The 20116-nt window shown below is 37.0% G+C and overlaps 1 protein-coding gene across 1 annotated transcript; it reads left to right on the forward strand.

The window, feature by feature from the left end:
- Nucleotides 1-165: 165 nt before the first annotated feature.
- On the forward strand, nucleotides 166-19805 carry DNA2 (DNA replication helicase/nuclease 2; the record flags this gene model as incomplete). Its single annotated transcript, XM_080622009.1, has 20 exons — nucleotides 166-176; nucleotides 933-1112; nucleotides 1943-2126; nucleotides 3503-3648; nucleotides 5190-5315; nucleotides 6249-6468; nucleotides 7032-7149; nucleotides 7452-7617; nucleotides 8893-9087; nucleotides 9997-10227; nucleotides 10720-10836; nucleotides 10930-11039; nucleotides 12115-12224; nucleotides 13213-13437; nucleotides 14509-14702; nucleotides 14813-14902; nucleotides 14997-15189; nucleotides 18489-18578; nucleotides 19313-19495; nucleotides 19620-19805. 20 exons carry the CDS (start codon nucleotides 166-168, stop codon nucleotides 19803-19805), a joined length of 3075 nt encoding a protein of 1024 aa, XP_080478135.1.
- Between the last annotated feature and the right edge of the window lie 311 nt (nucleotides 19806-20116).

The raw sequence follows: 20116 nt of genomic DNA on the forward strand, positions 1-20116 counted from the left end.
CAGTACTGCGCCTGCGCACTGCCAGGGTGTGGGGGTGTTGTGGAAGGCGTGGGTTTTAGGGGTCCTGCGTTTAGCTGTCTGTTCGCGTCGGGGTTGGGCTGCGAGCTGGGCTGTGGGGCTGCGAAGCTGAGGCGGGAAGAGCCGTGGGTGGCTGAGGACCCGCTCATGGCAGAGAGGTAACAGCCGAGTGGTACTGCACGAGCGCGGGAGGTTTGAAACGTAAAGCGTGCGCGCGGAGCGTGCCTGGCAGCCTTCTCTGCTGCTCCGGGCGCGGGAGGGAGTTCAGAGGGCCGCCGGGGCTGCACGGGCTTTAGTTGAGAAGAGGTCGGGAATGCCCGGAATAGTCGGTGAGAGGAACCTGCTGCTCTTAGAGCTGCATTCGAAGCTCCGGCAGACGTCGGCCTGTGTCGGGAGACTGGCTGGCCTGGTCTCTCTGCCTGAGATTTTGGCTGTTGGCCAGAGGGGAGCTGAACCTTGAATACCAGTGTTCTAATTAACTTTAGGTTAAGGCGAAAAAAAACTAGCTGGCTCTGTTTGAGGTACGTGGATGTCTGTGGAAATTCTCGTGTGCTTTACAGTGTTCAGGAAGATAAAAGCTTTCTTGCAAGAACAGGGTTTGCAATACGGTTATAATTGCTCTATAAATGAATGTGGATATATGGGCACCAAAAGGAAGCACTAGCTGCAGTAAATAGCAGCTTTATATTTATGTCTCCTTCCTTGTGTTTTTTATGCCCAAATGCTTGTTTTTCATCCCTCTCATCGATGAGACAATGTGATGCTTTACCTGTTTAGAACTAAAAAGCCACACTAAATATATATAGAAATTGCAGAGTGTTAAAGTTGAGCTTATGCTTGAAGCTTTCCTATTTCTTATGTATGGGTTGCCTCTTTTCAAATCGTTATGTCGTTGTAATGAATTGTTAATTCAGTTTTCAGAAGAAAGCAACCAACCTCCCTGACACAATACTTAAGAATGGGTTGAACAACAGATACTGTGTGTTGGAAGTCAGCATACTACAGAGGAATGGAAGTGATGCTGAGAAGCACTTGACAATTACGGCATCTCAGTCGCTGCAAGATATAGAATTGTGCATTCTTAGAAACGGCTGGTAATCCATACAGGAATATAAATGTCTGAAAAGAGGATGAAATATTGGGTTATTAAGTCAATTTTCTTTGTGTTAGCTTTGAGATGAGTCCTAAAAGTGATACCAAATCTTGAAGTAACCTTTATTTAATGCAATATTACCAGTATATTAGTGTAATGGATATTCGCCTTGAGAAAACTGATGTCATGTATCTTGCGTTGAGTGGGTATTGCTACCTTGAATTTTTAATGTGTCTTTGTACTAACAAACAAGACAATAAACATGAAGCAGGCTATGTAAGTGTTGCCTTGCAATAATTAAAATGTTCTGCTAAATGATGTACCCTTATCATACGTATAAATGTACAAAGCTATGCTTGTAAAACATGAGGTTTTATACAGTCTGTTAAAATAGTCTTAGCTTGAGTTCTCCTGCAGAAGTTTTTTCAAGCAAGGATAGGATTTTAATTTAGGTGTTTGTGTAGTGATTGCATGGTGTGTTACAGAAGAAAAGGCTGGCTGAGTCTTCTGAAACCCATAGGTGTGATTATGTTACTTAGCAACATAAAGATACCGAAATGGCTCTATACATAGGTCTGGAATGACCTGAAGTCAACAGGATTTCCATGCATTCTGGTTTTCCTGATACATGATCCAGTATTCAAAATGATTGAAGTTTTGTCAGTAAGAATTCCTTTATTCACTTTCAGAATTGATTTAGATCAACTTCTTAAAAAAGAGTTGCAGTAACCTCCTGTTTCAAAGTATGTTGAATCTGCTCTATTAACGCATAATTTCTAATACATTGTGTCCATAGCTTACAAATGATTGTTCAAACGTATTACATTATAGGGAGTCTGTTCCAGTTGTTCCAGGAGACATAATTCATTTAGAAGGCGAGTGTAGCACCGGTACCTGGGTCATCGATGAACAGTCTGGATACCTGGTTCTTTACCCAGATTTGCTGCTTTCTGGTACTACAATATCAAATAGTATTCGATGTATGAGAAGAGCAGTGCTGAGTGAAAGGTTTAGGGTAAGTGTTAATTCTAAAGCATCAAGTGTATTAATGGGTTACTGTTCCATTGAGACTGGTGGTTTAGTCCAATATTAAATTGACCAAGATGCTGTATTGCAAAATGTTATTAATAGCTTTTCTTAATGTTTGCAGTGCAATTACTTGGAATGGAAACTGTGTCTTTCATTGAACTTCTTGTTTTTTGAGAACTGTGGCAGAAATAATTCTATATTCTTAATATAGCTAATGGGAAAAAAAAAAGTCTTCCTACTTAAAATTCTGGCAACTTTTTGATAAGTTCTTGCCACATTTTCGGTGGATGTGAGTGTTCTCTTGTGAGTGATCTGCCTCTTGTTAACCATATGAATACATAGCCACACTTGGCCAAGTTAGAAGCATCTGAAAAAATCAGCCAATTCATTAAGAATTGGTGTGGCTGATTTGGTGATCTGAATCCAGCTGCTAGAACTTGGAAACAGGAAAAGTTTCCTGTGGTAGCACCAGCACTGATATGTGGCAGAGAAGCCACAGCTGCCAGTTTCAGCTGGAGAAAACTTCCGGATGTGGTAGGGATATAAATCCAAATGGGCCAGGAATCATAATGGAGAGTACATGGGCTGGCTGAGAGCCTGTGACTAAAACAAGAAGATTAAAGCACAGGAGAAGACTCTGAAATGGTGTCAGCCCTTCATTAGAGGAGTAGTAGGAACAAACTAATCATTTGGAAGGGACAATGCAGAAAGTCCTGACTCTGGGATAATGCCATCCACCAGTTGTGAATGCAACCCACAAGTGCCACGGGTGTAAAAGATACTAGTAAGTACTTAAACCACAGTGATTAGATTTCCAGTTGTTTGGTGATGGCTTGTGCAGAGGTCATAACTGATTACCGCTTTCAGTTCTTACGAGTCTACAGAGCCCAATCCTTGTGATGCTTACATGGGTTTCTGAGCCATTTTGGTGATATTTGGAATAATTCTGTGCGAGTTGCTAACACACAGGAAACTGCTGCATACAAAAAGATAGTATCTGTAAGATTGTAAAAGGGATTTGCATAAGAAAATACTAATATTAATACTACCCACAGGCAAAACTTGCTCAAAACAGTTTTTTATCTATGTTTCTCACCTTTCAGTCACGTAGTGATTGAATCCTAACATTATCAGGGTTCGGATAAAACTGAGAGATAAAGAGGGAGAGACCCATTTCAAACTGTCTGTTTTCACAGTCAAGTTTGAACAGATATTAGTGAAGTGAAAGCCCTAATGGTCTTAGAATTAAATAAGTGCAGTCCATTGTGCAGCAAATAAAACCAAGAAATTTTGTAGGTAAGTTTGAGTGAAGTGGGTGTGAATCTTCACATATATACATGTGTTATGTAACATCTGTTGCAGGGCTCAGAGTCTGGTTCACGCCAAACGCTTGTTGGTACAATTCTTCATGAAATTTTCCAGCAATCAGTAACAAATAACTTGGCACAAGAAAAAGTAAAAGAACTTGCAAATAAAATTGTGTATGGACAGAAGTATCTCAAAGAAATGTAAGTAGCATTGCAGGTGACTTTTATGTTTGGAAGACAGGGTAGGAGCACTTGAACTTGCAGACTTATCTTAGAGCCTTATTAGCAGATGTATCTTAGAACCTTAGTTTTAATTTGAAAACCATAGCTCTAATATTCTGAGAATGTTCTACCAAATGACCTTGCTTAATGAAACTTGGGTATTTCTTAGTAAGATAATGTTCTGTAGTGTAATTTGCTTTCCCTGCTGAGCAACTTCTACAGATCTGAACTATGCTTCTGAAGTAACTGTATGTGTGGGGTGTTTTTTCTTTCAAACCAAGCAGGTTGGAGTGTTTGTACCTGTAACATTAAATTTCCAGGCATCTCCCAAAGTTGAGTTACATGTGATAAGTATAACTAATTTTGATCTTCAGGAGAGTAACTTGAAACTTGTGACTGACCAAGCACTGAGTGTCTGATATTTTCATGTTCTTTGTCAGATTACTTAATGGCTCAGTTGTTAGAGGACCTTTAACCTGTTTTCTCTGCAAAGATGGTAGAAATGTAGACTTGATTAAAATGTGATTTAAGTAATGAAAAAAAAAAAAAAAAAAGAAATATTGTTAAGAATTATATATTGGGCAATGTCAGTATCTGTTAGCCCCAGATGAGTTGGAAGTTAAAATTAATTAAAATATTTATTACACTAGTTCTGTTATGAAGGTAACATTTTGAATTGTGACTTCTGAAATGACTTAAAGCCTTTTGTATCACTCTGTGCATCTCTGAAACTGATGACTTGCTATTACTCTTTTTGTGTCTAGGCTGTTAATTGTTAGGATTGAAAAGTAAGTTACATACGTCTGCTGGCTGTGTTCATTTGCACTTGTATAAACATTTTTGTGCAAAGCTCACTTGTATTTCCCTGTTGCTGTAGAAAAATGACATTATATCCACTGAATTGTAGGATGCCAGCCCTGAATTTTCTAATGCCACTCGATTAGGTTCAGTTTAATGAGACTTATGCTTTCATGTGTATTCCTAACTGTAGCAACTGCAGATGATCATGATTCCTTTCCAATTAAAATTTAAAATGGTTTAAGACCTGTCAAAATGTATGTGAAGAACAAGTAGCACATCACTATTCAGGCAAACCCCAAATGTCTGTCTTTCAATTTTTATTGTATTTTTTTAATGGTTTTAATTTTACATAAAGCATAGGATTAGCCATTTTAAAATGCATGAGTCTGGTACCCCTTTTTTACAGTCTAGCTATTAGTTTCATTTCATCACATCTACCATGTTGATGCTTTCATTGAGATACTGTTGACATTTCGAAGGCTACATCAGAAAAGAACACAATGTGTTCTGTCTTTTATAGTGGTTGTTCAGGTATAGTTTTATGAACAAATCAGCAAGTTGAACCTTAATGAATCTGCCATTATCTACAATTTATAGATGTTTATTAAAACTTGATAGTTATTTCCATTAATCTTGTTGCTATTTCATGAAAAATCTTGTTTGTACCAGCAGCAAATCTAATATTTCTGCCTTCTTATGTGCATGACTTTATTTTTTAGGTATCATTTAAATCTGAGACAAACAGAAATAATGAGGGAAGTGGAAGAGTATTTGCCGTCATTTTTTAAATGGGCTGAAGACTTTATGCACAATCCAGCTAACCAAAATAAAATGCAACTAAAACTGTAAGAAGCCAGAATTAAAAGTTAAAACTATTCTACATTGTATATCTTGTTTGGTTCACCTTTCATATTTGGATCAACACTTTTTATGCAGACCTGTTTGCATATGGAGCTAATTTATGGCCTTACTGCCAAAATGGCTTATCTTGAGCGCTGCATGTTCAGCTGCCAGTATGAGCACTAGGGAAGACGTTAAACATTTTGTCAGTTCAGGATGAACTGATTATAAAAATCATACTGGTCTTAAAATCCTTGTAAACTAGGTAGTACAAAGTAGAAATTTTAGTAATTAGAAAAGGAAGAATATTTGATCTAGTATACTAGAAGTTACAGGCCAGGTTGGATGGGACTTTGAGCAACCTGGCCTAGTGGAAGACGTCCTTCCCCATGGCAGATGATCTTTACGGTCTCTTCCAACCCAAACCCAAATCATAGAAGTCTATGATTCTATTATTACTGTAGGCATGTGCAAGACTACAAATCAAAATGTGAAATTATTTATTACTAGGGTAACATTTTATCAGTGAAATGTTTATTTTACTCAACTGCTGCTAAGCTCTTGTCCGTGGCTTCCTGCTGTTAATAGCCATGTGTGAAAGTTTTGCTGAGATGGCAGATCTGAGTAAAATCTGTATATGTATAAAATCAGTGTATATCATTAAACTTTAAGAACAAAGTATTTTAGAGTGTGGCTATTCAGAAGAGACCAAAACCTATTAAAAACAGTTAATGTGCAATTTAAAGTAGCTTTCTGATATGATGGCTCCTCTGTAAGGGGAAGAGAGTTTGACTGAGACTCAATGCACTTTAGATAGAAAGTTAGTGCCTGAAGAGTACCTATATTGCAAAGCCATAAATATTAAATTACAACACATTTTAATATTTCAATAGTAAGAAATAAGGGAAACTTAACTTTCAACTTGATTTTCTTCCTAGGTCCAATGGTGAAAAAACAGAAGATTTCTCTTGTAAGATAGAGATTGTAGATATCTTAGATATTGAAGAGAATATATGGTCTCCCAGGTTTGGATTGAAGGGAAAGATTGATGTTACAGCCAGAGTGAAAATCCATCGCCAGCCTGGAGTACAGTCTAGAGTAATGCCATTGGAGCTCAAGTCTGGCAAGGAATCTAATTCCATAGAGCACAGAAGTCAGGTACAAAACCCATGTGTCTAATTTCACTGTCAATGGCTATGTAATTTTTTTAATTAGCTGATCTGTTTTGTCTTATGAATATGAAACATTTTGTATGTGGTATCATCTAGATTTATGGATGGCTGATCCTAGCATGCCCGAAGCCGCTGATACGAAATGAAAATGAACTGAGCAGTGAGAAGTATATTATGTTTACCACTTTCAAATGCATTTGTAGGTTGTTGTTTGTTTGGGGCTTTTTTTTAATCTTAGTGTATCTGTTCTTTAGTCTCTTCTTACTGTATGCAAGTATTAGGTTCAGGCAGACTGCTTGAGGAATTAGTGTTATACATCTTTCTGGTTAACTGTCCTGATCTAGAGGTAGTAGCCTTATGTACAAGCTTCTGTTAAGGAAGATGCCTTTTAATTGAAATCCTTGGCTAGGTGCTTACTACTTACAGCTTCTATATTAGTTGTCTTGATAGTGGCTGCTTAACCATACCAATAATGGAAAAATTAAGTACACTGTATAAAGTATTTTGGTTTTAATACATTGTAATAAGTTTATATATAATGTTTTGCAGGTTATTCTGTATACATTGTTGAATTTGGAACGAAGAGTAGATCCCGAAGCTGGATTTCTTCTTTATCTTAAAACTGGTACTATGTACCCTGTTTCTGGAGGTCGCATGGACCGAAGAGGTAAGGTTGTTCCCTTTCCCCATAGATCTTAATTATCGTAATTAAAATGAAACATTTTAGTAATAGTTATAAGGTTTACTCTTATGAACATATCTGCACTTAGGGATGTATTGCTTGTTACAATGTTACTAATTCCAATAAGTTTATGCTAAGAACTTAATTGTTCTATTAGTACTCCACTAGGACTTTGCTATATGTTTCTTAGCTGACTAAAAGTTGATAGCTAGTTACTTTGAGTTAGTATTACAGACAAACCCAAAACCATACCCTTCAGCTTAGTCTGTTTTTTAATTCTTTAACAGAATTAATGAAGTTAAGAAACCATGTGGCCTTCTACTTAATGCACAGTACATGTGAATCTGCCATGGGAAGACAAAATTCACAGCTTGCTGCTTTGCCTCCTGTAATAGATGACAGTCAAGCCTGCAAATATTGCTCCCAAGTACACAATTGCTTTCTGTACGGCAGGTAAAAAGAAAAAGGTTTTGACTCATGTTTTTAAATAAGCTTGAGTAATTGTAGACTTTGATACTGTGGTTTCATTTCTGTGGTTGACAGCCTCTTATTTCTTTGAGAACTCTTGCACTCCAAAAGAATGCTCCACAGACCCCACTGCAACTTTTATAATGCAGGTCCCTACTCTCACACACACTCAATGTGTTTGCTCAGGTACGCTTTCTGCAAGGCAAAGTCTGAGATAAGCCTCAACAAAATATTTGATGACAATAACTGATTTCTGTTGCATCTAAGTAAATAATAATGATTTTAAAAGGTATATTCTTTCAGCTCTTTGCAGTAGCAGTCTTTTAAGGCTGAATTATGGTGGGACAGCAACTCTTTCACTTTGACTCTGTAGGAGACTGCTTTCCTATAGGGTATCACACAAGTACTGATACTGTTGTGGTTTACTGGTGCATTGATATTACTATGCTAAAGCATCTCCTGTTGAAGAGAAGTAATGAGCAAATACTTGACAAATTTTCACATTAAGTTATTGAATTGTTTTAAAAACAGTTAGGTTTTACTCTTGTTTATGTGCTGCACAAAAAAACAGAACCAAAATTGTATATTTAAGAGATCAAATGAGATATGTTAGAACAGGAGAGCTTTTGGGATAATCTTGTGTAAATATAATGCATGATTGTTTTTCAACTTGTAGAGGTGAAAGTGTAGGTTGAAGGAGCTAGATTAATGGCCATACATGATAGGTTTTTGTAAACCAGTTTTTGTGAAATATTACTTCTAACATTCAGTTGTTAGAGCAAGAGGATTATTGCTAACTGGGTAGCTGTTCACTTCTGCAACAACTTTTTTTTCATTGCATTTCGTATCTCTGATTAGGTACATAGTTTTGAGATAAATTCAATAAATTCAATTAAAGTCTCCTTGTGTATTAACTATTAAATCCACTTTCCTTACCTAAATCTCAATATAGTATTCATACGTTACAAAAAAGGAATCAAAGATCAACTGAATGTATACAGTACTATCTTTGAAATGTCTTTAACTGTTCTTTGGTTGACTTATTGTCCTCCATAATTCAAAATCATAGAGATGATGTAAAGTTAGTAATATGAGATTGTTCACATGAGTAAAGGATATAGATTGATCTGTCATCACTGAAACAAAGTTGAATCTATCTGGTATGTTACGCATATATTTAGATCAGCATTATTTACATATAGACTTACAAGAAAAAAAAGATACAAGTTGATTCTTTCCTGTGTTTGGCTCTACTCTTAGAGCTGTAGAACAGAAGATGGCCAGCGTGTCTTTTCCTCCTGCTATGGTACCCATTATTGAAAGAGAGACCCAGCACCTGAAACCCTCCCACTTGGAGTATTTCAGCCTGTGGTACCTGATGTTAACCTTGGAACAGCGAAGTGGAGAGGATAAAAAGGGATATAAAAATATATGGATGATGCCATCTTCGGAAAGGTAAGATGTAAATTCTAACTTGGTACAAATAATGTTCTCTTCAGTAACAGGAAATGAAGCATTGTAACTCGTCTTCTCACTGCAAGGAATACAAGATTCTAGTTTTCTAGTGTAGAATAGTGCTTGTAGAAATAGTCACCTGTGCTACTTGCACAAGTAGAGTTTTTGTGAGGTATATTGGGTTTGTATTTGTTCTTTTTTCTTTTTTTTTTTTTTTTTTTTTTTGAAGTGACACTTAGGAAGCAGCAACCGGCAGCCTCAGTCTTCAGAAGCCTAGCTCATTGTGCCCTTTTCCTGAGGCCTTACTTGGCAAACAGTGGTGCATTTTGGACTGTACTCCTAGGTGTGGCTGTGAATGTGGGTAAAAGCAGACTAAAGGCTCTTGTTGGCTGAAGTAGTGTGTTGTTATGCATTACCTAGTCCAGCAGCTGCGAAAAAATAATTGGCAGTTTGTAGGCCCATTTCAAGGTGTCTGTAAAAGTGAAATGTAGCTGTGTTGTTCTAAGTGAAACAAGCAACTCCATAAGCAAATATGGAACATTTTAGTGAAGTGGATCTGTACGTTTTGCTATTTGCTTTTTAATAGGAGATTATAGATAACTTTAGCCTAAATATTAGAATCTGTTCTTGGAACAAGTATAAAGGTTGACTGCTTAATCTTCCTTGTTCTTGGTGTGCGTGGTTTGTGGGGTTTTTTTGTTTGTTTGTTTTTTGTTTTGTTGCTTTAGGGTTGTTTGTGGGGTGTTTCTGCTTTGTGTTTTTTTTTTTTTGCTTTTGGGGGAGTGTCCGTTGGGTTTGGTTGGTTATAGGTGATATGTTTTTAGTTTTTTGGTTTTTTTTTTTTTTTTATATTTCTCTCACTGAGAGTGTCTTAATACTAAAGCATATTTATTTTTCCGTTATCTTCAGAGAGAAGACTGGAGATTGTGTTGGGAACATGATCAGAATTGAAGAAGTACAGGAAATTTCTGAGGGAAAGTATCTACATTTCTTCCAATCTGGAAATGGTGCCATCCCTGGAAGAAACCTATTGGTTGGTGATCGAGTGGTTGTGAGTGGAGAGGAAAATGGTTTACTTGGTTTGGCTACTGGCTATGTTAACGAAGTCAGTGTGACAAAGATCTCCTGTTTATTAGACAGGTAACAGAATGCAAGGCAAAATGCCTGTTTGAAGACAGTATGATACTAGCTTCAGGAAGGGTGCTTCTGGGTGTCCTAAAAGCTCTGACATGCTCTGACTTCTCTGGCTGGGCTTGGGGAGGTACCCTTCAGAAATTCTCATACCTTGATTGAGAAGTTCAATACTTGGTCAGCATATATGCTGGTCTGTTTAACTATGTTGTTTGAATAAAAGCATGCTTGCAAATGTCCATTTACTTGTGACTCCAGTGTGAGACCATATGGATACAGTGATTACTGTACTAATAGTAATTTTTGTTATTTGGACTATGTTGCCTTTAAATTGGGCTCCAATAAGTGTTTTATTTAGGTCAGTTAAGTGTGTTTCTTCTAGTTGTTGCTTCACCCTAGGACCCCTGGCAGATAACATTTAACACTTAGTAACAAGATTTTAATCATCAACGTACTGCTTGTAAACAGAATCATTTTGTCCGTGTTACTGTCATCCTTCAGGAATTTGTCAAAGCTCCCCAAGAACATCATATTTAGGTTGGATCATGAAGAAGGCAATTTTGGCATAGGAGTCACTTTTGAAAACCTTTCTAAATTGATGAAAGATTCCCCAGTCAGGTACGAGAAATCAAATTAATTTCACACTTTCAATATTTTCAGGTTAAGTTTTTCAACTGATAACTCTTCTTGGTTGGTTTCTTTTATCCACAGCGAAAGGCTCCGCAACTTGATAATTGACTTCCACAAACCACGTTTTATTCAGCATTTGAGCTCTGTCCTTCCTCCAGAAGCAAAGGAAACTGTTGCAAATATTTTAAAAGGTACAAAGTGGCTTTCTCCAAAATCCTGTTAGGTAGTGCATCTCTATAGCCAAAACATTTATCACACTAAATATAAGGGGTTTTTCCTACTTTTGGTTCCATTGGTAGTTTTCTGCTTGAAAATTAAAAACAAGTTTGTACCTTGCATGTTCTCCTTTGACTAAATAAATCTTAAACTAGTTGGGAGACCTGACCAGATATTTGTGTACAGCTTTATTTTACTCCTGTTGCTGCAGCTTGCAATTTTAAACAGTGCACTGTATAATTACCTCCCCAACCTTTACAAAAGGAAGGAACAGGGAAGGCTCTTGGGATAGAGGAAGCAGACTGGGAGAGTGGAATGAGATAAGCTTTGGTGTAAGCATTCACTTGCATAATCACTCTTGTTGACTTGTTGGCTGTTCTGTAGTGTGTGATACTTTGTGGTGCTTTTTAATGTCTTTTTTGAAAACAAAACTTATTTAGGTATGTAGCAATGTTTGGTATTTGGTGATAATATTGCATTGTTCTCTGACAGTTATCTGTGAAAGCAGAAATTTAACTGAATCTTCTTGGAGCAAACAGAACGTTTCATTAAAACTCAGTCTGAAGACTTATTTTTTTACTTGAGCTTTGCCTAGCTCAAATAGCTGGAATGTACTACATATTTATATCAGGCTGGGGAAGCACAGCTCTGACATAATGCTGCTTCTAAACAAAATGATGCTATATGTGCAACTCATTTCCCGTTTCTCTGAGCTGTATGCTTGAATGTGATAGTGGGTATGATAAAATAGAAATGCCTGTACACGATATCATATGGAGGTGGTGGTCATTTAGGATAGCGGAAAAAAAGGCACAAAAGGTCTGAGAATAAAAATATCCTCAGTGATTTATTTCCAGTAGTACAGATGCTGTATTATGTGTTTTGTGTATTATGTTTAATATCATCACTTCATTAGAACATACAGACTTACTCTGCTCAATTTTTTTTTCTTTAAGGGGTCTAGTGGAGGAGGTTTTGTTTTACTAACTTTAGCAATTATTGCAATGTTTATGAAGTATAGACATTTCATTTTGATTTTTCTTTTTAAAGGTCTAAATAAGCCTCAGAAACAGGCAATGAAAAAGGTGCTCCTTTCAAAAGACTACACACTTATTGTGGGTATGCCTGGAACAGGAAAAACTACTACAATATGTGCTCTAGTAAGATTGTGTACCTTGATGTTTAAATTTTTTATGAGATTTAGAGGATAGCATTAGACAAATAGTGTCCAAAGCATACTGCCCAAAATTGTTGTGACTTAGTCTACTGCTATCTGCATAATTTCAAAGAAAATGCATTTCCTTCTACTTAAGAACTTATATTTATTATAACTAAAATGTATTTTGTGGAGTAGGAGCCTCTTGCTTGTGTAGGAATATATGTGGGAGGGAGGAGATTGAAGTGTGATATTTAATCGCTTCTGTGACACTTTAATATTAAAATTTTTTGGCCCCAAGTGTCCTCAAATCCTGAGTTACAGTTCGGAAAAGGGACTCCTTGGGGTATTCAGTAACTTGTTCACTGTAAACTTTATAAACCCATGGTGCCGCAGCTATGTACAGCCTGCTAGCTCTCTCCTCTAGTTAGTGGTTCTGTTTCCCCAGGAATGGCCTATAGGAGTGTACTGGATTCAGACTGTGAGCTGAGCAAATTTTTCTTGAAATTGCAGTGTTGTCTCATTTCCAGTTGTCATCAACTCATGGGGAAAGAGGAGGCTGGGAAGCAAGCAGCTGCTGCTATCATCAGATCAGCCTGTTCTGCTGAATCTGTTGTGGATAAATTGTCATGGAGAACAGTGCTTGTGGGAATTGGCTGCATGACTTGTTCTGACTGTGAGGATCTTTAGAGTGCAGTTCCTTCTTTTCAGTGCAGTTTGAGTGGATTTTCAGTGCAGTGTGTGGATTTTCTTAGCTCTCACTGTTTCTGACATGTATAGTAGGCCTGCTGTTTATGAGAACCATCAGGTCTATTGCCCATATTGCTTTGACAATAGCTAACTGGCAGATCTGGCAAGAAAGACTGATATAAATGAAGTCACGCTGGTTATTCGCTCCTTCCAAAATTTTGTGTTTTTTACCTAGTCAAACATGGAATTGCTGATTCTTCTATATGAACTAATACCTTTTCCTTCCCTTTGCAACTTGTTAGGTGAGAATTCTTTCTGCTTGTGGCTTCAGTGTTCTTCTGACTAGTTTTACACACACTGCTGTGGACAATATCCTGCTAAAGCTAGCCAAATTCAAAGTGGGTTTCCTGCGCTTGGGGCGAGCTCAGAAGGTTCATCCAGATATACGGAAATTTACAGAAGAAGAAATTTTCAGGTCCAAATCAATTAAATCTGTAGCAGATCTGGAAAAGGTCTATAACAGTCAGGTGAGAAGAGTTTTTGCGTTAGCACTGCCAATTCTTAAGGGATAACTACATTAGTATTGTGGTTGGTTGGATGCCACAGGGAAGGAACTCATCCCAAAGGTGTGTTATTGCTATATGAAATCTGAGCTGAAAAAGATACTCCATCTCTTCAATTTCTTTATAGCAATAATGACCAATGTTAACTGTCTGAAAGTTGAAAATCATTGTTTATGTCTACAAAAGGTAACTTAGCTTTGTAATAAGTCCCAAAGACTCCAGTGCCTTTATCTGAGATCTTGTGGGGGGGTGGGGGCAGTGAACTGCTGCAACCTTCTCTATCATTATGTACCTGTTGCTGCTGTTGGTCTCTTTTTTCCTCCCACTTGTGCATGTTGGGCTGTTAATACAATGAGCAGATGGGGAAGAGGAAGTGGTGTGTTGTGGAGCTGACCTGGCCAAACATTAATTTTTGATTGAAAAATAAGTGCTGCCTGTGTGAATATCAATGCAAACCATAATGGGAGCTGGGTAAACTGAGTCAGTGGCAGCTTCCGATTAGATTTCTTGATAGAATGAAGCTTCATGGTAGTTGGAATAAATGCCAACTTTGCAAAAGATGCCATTTACTTTTTTTGTTGATAGGCATTGCAGGGGAATGATTAAAGTCATTAGGGAAGTGACTTAATGTTTCATATTGTAGTCATTTTGTATTGCGGTGGAAGCACAGCACTGGGAAGAACTGTGCTGCAGCTTTATCTTTGGGATTAAAAAAACCCCAACCAAACATGTAGTTTTCCACAGTAGTCATTTCAGCACACTCCGTGGATTGTATCTGTATAGAACCTGATACACTGAACACAATGCAGGAACAAGTTATTTACTACAGTCTGCTATAAGCTGGTGTTGATTTGTCCCTTGCAATCAGTGCAAGCATGAGACCAGTAGGTAACTAAAGTGTGCTGGTCTGATTTTGAAGATTAATAATTTGATTTACATTTTCGTTTAGTGGGATTTTTTTTCTTTTAATCTGGCAAATGTAATACTAAAGGGTATAAGATGTATCTTATCCTTAAAATGTGTCTCAATTTTCAGGCTGTGGTAGCAACATCTTGCATGGGAGTAAATCACCCTGTCTTTGTTCAGAGGCAGTTTGATTTCTGTATTGTTGATGAAGCTTCCCAGATAAGCCAGCTCATCTGTCTGGGCCCACTGTTCTGCTCCAAGAGGTTTGTGCTGGTAGGGGATCATCAGCAGCTGCCTCCACTTGTACAGAATGTAGAAGCAAAGTAAGAGAAAATGCTACTGGACAATTATTAGTAACATTAATTTTTCAAAGGGTTTTGCAGTGTTTCAAGTGACACATCTTTGTTGGTTTTATTTTTTTGTTTTGTGACAGAGATCTTGGCATGAGTGAAAGCTTATTTAAAAGGCTGGAACAAAACCAAAATGCTGTTGTCCAGTTGACTGTGCAATACAGAATGAATAGGTATTTTAAACTTTTATCTATTATGTTGGGTTTTTAATGTTGTGGGATTGAAAATCCAAGATTTAATGCTTCTTCTTGTTCTTTCAATCTTCAGCAAAATTATGTCACTGAGTAACATGTTAGTGTATGAAGGCAAACTGGAATGTGGCTCAGAGAAGGTGTCAAATGCCACTGTTAACTTGCCCAACCTAATAAAATTGAAACTGGACCTTGCAGATGGCTCAAAAACATGGTTGAAAAATGTACTTGATCCGGGCACACCTGTGTGTTTTCTGAACACAGAGAAGGTAATGTTCTCTTTTTGTTATGTTCTCCCTTCAAAATTGTTGTTTTGATGCAAGTTCTCAATACAGTCAACATGTAAAACATGTAATACAGGTACTGCTGGAACAATTGCATCTAAGAGCAGCAGAAAAGTTTAATTTGGATATTTTAGACAAATACTGAATGTGCTATAAACTTTCTTCTCATGTACAGAGTATAGCTCAAAGTATGTGGCCAAATTGGATGCCCTTGTAAGCATAGAATGACCTCATTTCCAGTGTCCATAGTGTCTAGGCTGTGTACCAATGGCAGGAATAATTGCAATTCTCCATTGAATTTCAAAGACGTTGTATACACTGAAGTGTGAGGGAGAAGTAAGTTGCTTTAGGTGTGTCCTTTAATGGAGACTCAAATGTTTGCCAGAAAAATAAAACTCTATAGAGTGGTTAAGAATCATGTAAAGAAACTGACTTCTAAATAAAATGAGCAAGAGTTTAAATGCATGTGGGAAAAGACTAATAAGTTAGTATATATTTACAGTTTTTGGTCTAAAAAGAAACTGTTTAATTAGTGACTTACAGACATTTCTATAAATGCCTGAACGAAACAGGGGGACCTTTTCTAGGAATGCCTCAATAGCTGCTCTCCCTTTCATAGAAAAGCAGATAGTTGGTCCTTGGGAAGAGGTTTATTCCAGCAGAGAACTGGCTGATACACTGTACATCTATTAATCATACTAAAATTGGTAATCTGAAAGCTAGAGTTCCTGTTCCGTTTTTTTTTTTTCTTCCCTACAAAGCCCATTCTCAGTACGAAACAGCTCTTCTGCTGGTAGGACCAGCAGGAAAGCTTCACTTTCCAAAACGCTCCTGGTTTTAAGACATTAGACTATAATGTCATCTATCTCTTTTTGGGCTTCCTGTCAAAACTCCATGTATTGTTGTAGTCATGGGGTGGGGGAAGGAGGGAACCACCCCCTCTCCTCCAAACACAATAATAAAACCAGCATTTCTTTTGTTTTCTTTGAGCTGCTTTTTGTCCCTGTCCCCTCCCCTCCTCCCGTATTCTGTTATTCGTAGTGTAACCAGGAAAAAATACCAAATGACACCAAGCAAGGTAGCTTAGATTTATTCTGCTTATTTTTTGGAAAAAGCCTCTATTTGTTTCTGATTATTAATGTGACATGTTTGTTACAGTAAACAAATGCATTTGTTGGTTTTCTGCTAAATCCCGTGTCAGTCTGCCAATCCTCTGACAGTTTGGGTGAGAATTTTTGAAAATTATATCCTTGACTTATTATCAGTTTTCTGAGTAATTCTAGGCCAAAGTTGGTTTTGTTAGGTTTTTATGGCGTATTATGTGATATCATAAGCATGACCTGGCTTTTAGAACTTTTTTCCCCTGAAGTAGTTTTGTAGTCTTTGCTATGTCAATGCTAGTATCGATAATAATGAACAGTTCATTAAAACTGGTTTTCTGCTTGAAGAAAAATTAATCACATGCAAATTTGGAGGCTTCTTAAGTGTGATGTTTTCAGAATAGTGAATTTAAAAACAAAACAAAACCTGGACAAGCAAACCCAAAACAACAAAAAAACCCAACCACCAAACTCCCAGAAAACAGCATAGCTGTAACAGTGTAGCTTAGCTCTTAATTCAGTTGTGATATGACAGGTCATTACAGTTGGACTGAGTGCATAATGGCAGTGTAAAAAAGATAACTTACAGTAAGTATTAAGCTATGTGTTGTTGAGACACAAGCTATCGTGAAGCTGCTGTTTTGGAAGAGGCAATGGAATCTTCTAATATGAAGGAAAATATATTCTGCTTCTGTATCCAACATACTGAAAATTAACTATGTCATGTAAAAAGCTTGGATGACATGTAGAAGAATAGGATTCTTGCTGAAGTGCGTAGTACCCTACTTAACATAATACAAACTATTTTTTTTGTATGTGGCTGGAATCCTAAAATAAATGTGATTCAGTAGCCTACTATTAATATATATGGGCTGCCTCAAAGACCACTATTTAGAGTTGCAGCAGTGTCGCACATGGGTTTGTGAATCTCTATTAGATTATTTTTCTGTTCAAGTGCAGTGCTTTAGTGTGCTAGGTATTGAACATAGATCACACTTAGCGAGCTTCCCAGTCAGTTAAATTCCTGGATTTGTGAAGTTCTTGATGCATATTGTACAGCATCAGATTTCATACATGGTGGCAAGGAGATGCCACTTATATACTCTTGCAAATATTAACAATGCAAATATTAACAATGTATTACTTTACCTGCATGTTAAAAATTATAGTGATCTCCAAATTCAGTCATTTGGATTATATTGGGGTGGATGTTTGGAGAAGTAAAACTAGTTGTAATAGGATTCTGAGAGTGGTTCTTTAAGTCAGGTTATACCACCTTCCACTTGAAGTGTCATAGTAATTTGGAAGGAAAACTGAACAAAGTAGCATCTAAGAAAGCAGAGTTGACCTATGTCACTAGTATCAGAGGCAAGTAGTGGAATTGGTGAAGTAGTAAATGGCAGTAAATGGGAATGGTAGTAAATGGAATTTGGAGCCAAAAAGCAGTTTAGTGTATGCTCGGTTTTGGACTGTTTGTAAAGGGGTTTGTTGCTTGACCCCAGATGTTTAGCTGTGCCTCAGGTTACTAGATGGACAATATCAGGGACACATTTATTACTAGTTATACTAGTTAAACTTTAGAGAAGGCAAGAGCTAAGCAAAGACAATAAATTGTAAAACTGACACTGATAAAACAAGAGTTCATGTTATAATCTTGTTCCTGCCTTTATGATCTCATTCATACATGATGCAGGGATTCAATACTACCATTTTGGGTAGTTCTTCCTGTAGTTTTAAATGTAGGCTTTGAAACATTAAAAAAGAAAAAGTATCTGCCATCGGAATGGGAAAAATTCGCTGTAAACCTTCTTGAATGGGAAGCTTTAAAACAGAAGTCCTGTGTGAAATGCAGTTTGTTCTGTTACTTTGGCAGGCTGGGAAATGTCTGGGGTTTTTCATATGATGTATATTGTGTGAACTGTAAAGTCAAAAGATCAAGATTTGCAGTTTATTAAGGTCACTTGCTAATACTAGGAAGTCATTTAAGTAAATTTTTTCAACTTGTTTTGCAAATGTTTTCTGAAGTTACTTCACAGTATAGGCTGTTATACTCTCTAAAATTTAGCATTTAGCTGTATTTTTTTAATTAAAACTGTTACTATAACCATGCATGATATGGCGATCAGAACATAGTATGTCACTGTACGTTAGCAAAAGTCATTATTTCCTGGTTTGTTTTTATAGGTTCCAGCACCAGAACATGCAGAAAAAGGTGGTGTAAGTAACATGACAGAAGCTAAGCTAGTACTCTTCCTCACATCCTTATTTATTAAGGTATCTTTAACTTTATTACATTGTACGGAGGGACAGCTTTATAATTAGTCATTTTTATGCTGCTGTAGTAATGGAGACTATATGTATATATGAATATATATGTATATGTATATATGAATATATATGTATATATTAATATATGTAGATACTATATATGTAATGGTTTATTTGTTGAATTATGATCATAAAGATAAATTGAAGGTTGGCTACATGTGAATATAGTGAGGAGCTTGAGGTCTGCATTCTGTTCCCCGTCCCTTGCCCAGTTGGATTTGGGATACAACAAAAGCTGGATGCTATATTCTTTTAAGAGATGACTTTCTTGTGAGGGAGGGGAGAGATTTGCCTTTCTTCCTTATTTCATCCAGTCAGCTTCAGGAGTAGTACAGACAAGGAGTTCTGAATGTTCACCTCACCATTTGAGGAAGAAAGAAAAATTAGGATTTTGAGAATATCTTTGTGCTAGGTTAAGGCAAAGATTGGGAGCTTGCAGTAACTAATCTTTTTTCAGTTAATACCAGTTATACCTAGAGTTCCATTGGTGGCTTGGTGTAGATACAATATCTCGCAGCTCTGTTTAAAGAGATAAAAAAAAATCCTTGAGAGTCTTGTGGCAGTAATGAGTATCCCAAGTTAACTGCAGTGACTACTTGTTTTTGTTTTTGTTTGCTTTGTTTGGGGTTTTGTTTGGTTGGTTTTTTTGTTTGTTTTACTTCTGTTTCTTCTTCTTTCAGGCTGGCTGTAACCCTTCAGACATTGGCATTATATCACCATACAGACATCAATTAAAAACAATCACTGATTTGATGGCAAAACTGAAGGAGAATAGAGTGGAAGTCAACACGGTAGACAAATACCAAGGAAGAGACAAAAGTATCATAATTGTATCTTTTGTTAGAAACAGCAATGAAGAAAATGTAAGTTGGTCATATTAACTTTCAGTGGGTTTTAATAGATAAACCATTGATTTTTGAAATGCATCTACCTACATTAAATTCTGAAATTTAAGAATAATGAAAGCAAGTTACATTTATTTAACAGCTTGGCACCCTCCTGAAGGACTGGCGACGTCTTAATGTTGCTATCACAAGAGCCAAGCACAAACTAATCATGGTGGGCTGTGTTCCATCCCTGTCCTACTATCCGCCTTTGGAGAAGCTACTCTGCCATTTGCAGTCTGAGGCAATGATATCCTTTTTCTCTGTGCTGTTTTGTGAAAGGGGATAGGTAAGATTGGCGTATCAAGATAAGAATGGGAAGATCTTTGATTAGTTAGGTTATACTTTTAACACTTATTGGCATCACAGTCCAAAATGTGATAATTAAATATGACAAAAATATACTTGAGATCAAGCTAATATATGGATTTAGAACCTTCACTGTCTTCAAAAGCAAAAGCAGTTCATGCTGATTTGCAAGTCAAATTGACATTTTCTAGTTTTGACGCCTGAATTTTTAATGTTTAATGCTTTTGTGGGTGTTTTTGGGTGATTTAGGCATCTAATGTCAGTGTGATTTGTTTTCCGCTTAAGTACCGT

The sequence above is a fragment of the Psittacula echo genome (assembly GCF_963264785.1).
Source record: "Psittacula echo genome assembly, chromosome: 6".
NCBI lineage: Eukaryota > Metazoa > Chordata > Aves > Psittaciformes > Psittacidae > Psittacula > Psittacula echo.